The following is a 4,197-nucleotide window of genomic DNA, read 5'->3' as shown; positions in this document are numbered from 1 at the left end:
TTTTGGGGTGTCCCTCTCCATTTTGGGGTTCCTCTCCATTTTGGGGTGTCCCTTTCCATTTTGGGGTGTCTCTCCCCGTTTTGGGGTGCCTCTCCCCGTTTTGGGGTGTCTCTCTGGGTTTTGGGGTGTCCCTCTCCGTTTTGGGGTGTCTCTCGGTTTCGGGGCGCGCTGGCCCGCAGGCCCTGCCCCCTCTCTGGCCGGGGCTGATAAAGGGCCCCGGCCCCGCCCGGCCCCCCCAGACCAACCGCCGGGGCCCCAAAATCTGATAAGGCCTTATCAGCGCCGGGCAGCCCCGGGGCCGTTACCGCCCCCGGCCCGGAGCGCCCCAAAACCCCCAGAGCGCCCCAAAAGCCCCAAAGCCCCCAAGCCCCGGGCCCGCGGCGCCAGGTGAGCTCTGCTCCCCCAAACCCCCCGGGACCCCCGGTTTTGGGGTGTCCGAGGTGGGGGAGGGGGCTTGGGGTGCTGTTTGGGGTCAGGGTTTGGGGTGCTGTTTGGGGTCCCTCGGGGTTTTGGGGTGCTGTTTGGGGTCAGGTTTTGGGGTGCTGTTCGGGGTCAGGTTTCGGGGTGCTGTTTGGGGTCAGGTTTGGGGGTGCTGTTTGGGGTCCCTCGGGGTTTCGGGGTGCTGTTTGGGGTCAGGTTTCGGGGTGCTGAGCCGGGCTCCCTGCAGGCACCCCCCGGTTTGGGGTCCCCATGGAGTTTGTGACGCTGGGGGGGCCGGAGGGGCCCCCCCCGTTCCCCGACGAGGCCGGAGCCTTCCTGGGGCTGGGGGCGCCCGAGGGGCTGGAGCCGGGGGGGCTGCTGGGCCCCTTCCCCCCGCCAGGTACCCCTGTCCCCCTGCCACCTGTGTCACCCCTGTGTCACCCCTGTGTCACATGTGTCACCCCCGTGTCACCCCCTGTGCCACTCCCGGGTCATCTCTGTCACCCTCTGTGTCACCTGGGTCACCCCTGTGCCACCCCATCACCCCCATGTCACCTGTCCCCTGTGTCCCCTCTGTCCCCCCAAAGCCCCACAACCCCCCCCGTCACCTCATGACCCCCCGGTTGTGTCCCCCCCTGTCACCCTGTGTCCCTCCATCCCCCATGTCCCCAGTGTCTCCAAACCCCAATGTCCCAAGTGTCCCCCTGGGCCACTCCACACTACTGTCCCCAATGTCACCTCGTGCCCCTGGGCCACCCCTCACTGTCCCCAAACCCCAGTGTCCCCACTGTCCCCCTGGGCCACCCCTCATTGTCCCCAAGCCCCAATGTCCCAAATGTCCCCACGTGCCCCTGGACCACCCGGAAAGGGACTGGGAGGGACTGGGAGAGGGACTGGGAGAGGGACTGGGGGGACTGGGGGGGGACTGGGGATACTGGGAGGGACTGGTGGGGACTGGGAGGGACTGGGGGGACTGGGAGGGACTGGCGGTACTGGGAGGGATTGGTGGGGCTCACTGGGGGGCACTGGTTCATACTGGGATGTACTGGGAAGCTTACTGGAGGTTGTACTGGTTTGTAGTGGAGCTTGTACTGGTTTATACTGGGGCACAGATTGATCTGTGTTGGCTTGTACTGGTTTGTACTGGCCCGTGCTGGGCCATACTGGTTTATACTGGTGCCTGCTGTTCCATAGCAGTCTGTACTGGTTTGTACTGGTCCGTACTGGTTTATACTGGTGCCTGCTGTTCCATAGCAGTCTGTACTGGTTTGTACTGGTCCATACTGGTTTATACTGGTGCCTGCTGTTCCATAGCAGTCTGTACTGGTTTGTACTGGTCCATACTGGTTTATACTGGTGCCTGCTGTTCCATAGCAGTCTGTACTGGTTTGTACTGGTCCATACTGGGGCCTGGGCTGGTTTATACTGGGGCACAGATTGTTTTGTGCTGGCTTGTATTGGTTTACACTGGTCTGTACTGGTTTATACTGGTCAGTACTGCGTCATGGAGATTGCTGTTGGTTTGTACTGGTTTATACTGGGCTGTACTGGGCAGAGCTGCAGCAGCACTCTGGGCTGTCCAGTGTCTTGTACTGGTCCATACTGGTTTATACTGGTACCTGCTGTTCCATAGCAGTCTGTACTGGTTTGTACTGGTACATACTGATTTATACTGGTGCAGGATATCCTATAGTGGTCCATACTGGTTTATACTGGTCCATACTGGTTTATACGGGTGTAGCATGTTCTATAGTGGTTTGTACCGGTTTATACTGGTGTGGGACATTCTATACTGGTCCGTACTGGTTTATACTGGAGCTTGCTGTTCCATAGCGGTCCATACTGGTTTATACTGGTTGATACTGGGCAGAGTGTGGGAAGTGGGGGTGGGTACTGGGCTGCGTGCTCTGGTGGTCCAGGTGTGTTTATACTGGTCTGTACTGGTTGATACTGGTCCGTACTGGTTTATACTGGTCCATACTGGTTTATAGTGGTGTAGCATATTCTATAGTAATTTGTACTGGTTTATACAGGTGTAGCATGTTCTATAGTGGTTTGTACTGGTTTATACTGGTGTGGGATATTCTATACTGGTCTGTACTGGTTTATACTGGTCTGTACTGGTTTATACTGGACAGAAATTCTGAACGGGGGTACTGGGGTGGGTGCTGCCCTCTGGTGGCCTGTATGGGTTATACTGGGCCATACTGGTCTGTACTGGTGCAGACTGGTCTGTACTGGTTGATGTGGGACAGAACATCCCAGTGGGGGGAAGGACACTGGGGGGGCACTGGGGGGGCACTGGGTCCAAACTGGTCCTTACTGGTTCTTATTGTTCTGTACTGGTCCATATTGGTCCATACTGGTCTGTATTGGTGTGCACTGGTCTGTACTGGTCCTCACGGGTCCGCGCTGGTCTATAATGGTCTGTACTGGTCCATGCTGGTCTATAGGGGTCCGTACTGGTCTGTGCTGGCCCGTCCTGGTCTATAATGGTCTGTACTGGTCCATGCTGGTCTATAGGGGTCCGTACTGGTCTGTGCTGGCCCGTACTGGTCCGTATTGGTCTGTACTGGCCCGTCCTGGTCTATAATGGTCCGTACTGGCCCGTACTGGTCTATAATGGTCTGTACTGGTCCATGCTGGTCTATAGTGGTCCGTACTGGTCTGTGCTGGCCCGTACTGGTCTATAATGGTCCGTACTGGCCCGTACTGGTCCGTACTGGTCTGTACTGGTCCGTACTGGTCCATACTGGTCTATAATGGTCTGTACTGGCCCGTACTGGTCCGTACTGGTCCTTACTGGTCCTTACTGGCCCGCACTGGTCCGTACTGGTCCTTACTGGTCCATACTGGCCCGTACTGGTCCTTACTGGTCCTTACTGGCCCGCACTGGTCCGTACTGGTCCTTACTGGTCCATACTGGCCTGTACTGGTCCTTACTGGCCCGTACTGGCCTGTACTGGTCCGTACTGGCCCGTACTGGTCCTCACTGGCCCGCACTGGCCCGTACTGGCCCATACTGGTCCATACTGGCCCATACTGGTCCGTACTGGCGCGCACTGGTCCGTACTGGTCCTCACTGGTCCTTACTGGTCCCTGCAGAGGCGCGCGAGTGCGTGAACTGCGGGGCCACGGCGACGCCGCTGTGGCGCCGGGACGGCACCGGGCACTACCTGTGCAACGCCTGCGGGCTGTACCACCGCCTCAACGGGCACAACCGGCCCCTCATCCGCCCCAAGAAGCGCCTGGTCAGAGCCGGACACCCCGGGACACCCCAAAAACAGCCCAGGGGACCCCAAAATACACCCCGGGACCCCAAAATACACCCCGGGGACCCCAAAAACACCCGGGGACACCCCAATAACACCCCGGGACCCCAAAATACACCCCGGGACCCCAAAAACACCCCGGGAACATCTCATCCGCCCCAAGAAGCGCCTGGTCAGAGCCGGACACCCCGGGACACCCCAAAAACAGCCCAGGGGACCCCAAAATACACCCCGGGACCCCAAAATACACCCCGGGGACCCCAAAAACACCCGGGGACACCCCAATAACACCCCGGGACCCCAAAATACACCCCAGGGACCCCAAAAACACCCCGGGACCCCAAAAACACCCCAAAAACACCCCGGGGACACCCCAATAACCCCGGGACCCCAAAATACAACCCAGGGACCCCAAAAACACCCCGGGAACACCCCAAAAACACTCCGGGAACACCCCAATAACCCCAGGACCCCAAAAACACCCGGGGACCCCAAATACACCCCG

The 4,197-nt window shown here is 59.1% G+C and overlaps 2 protein-coding genes across 2 annotated transcripts; both read left to right on the top strand.

Moving 5' to 3' along the window:
• Positions 1-228: 228 nt before the first annotated feature.
• On the top strand, positions 229-3,755 carry LOC120505973 (erythroid transcription factor-like; the record flags this gene model as incomplete). The annotated part of the gene is made up of 3 exons (XM_039717002.1): positions 229-387; positions 668-820; positions 3,526-3,755. Coding segments are annotated over exons 2-3 (360 nt in total), but the record flags the coding sequence as incomplete, so codon positions are not given.
• Positions 1,423-2,652, top strand: LOC120505968. Its single transcript, XM_039716992.1, has 2 exons — positions 1,423-2,343; positions 2,524-2,652. Exons 1-2 carry the CDS (start codon positions 1,461-1,463, stop codon positions 2,565-2,567), a joined length of 927 nt encoding a protein of 308 aa, XP_039572926.1. The 5' UTR covers positions 1,423-1,460; the 3' UTR covers positions 2,568-2,652.
• Positions 3,756-4,197: the final 442 nt, after the last annotated feature.

This window comes from Passer montanus, unplaced genomic scaffold, assembly GCF_014805655.1.
Source record: "Passer montanus isolate IOZ18808 unplaced genomic scaffold, ASM1480565v1 scaffold1018, whole genome shotgun sequence".
NCBI lineage: Eukaryota > Metazoa > Chordata > Aves > Passeriformes > Passeridae > Passer > Passer montanus.
This window is presented reverse-complemented; position numbering and strand designations above follow the sequence as displayed.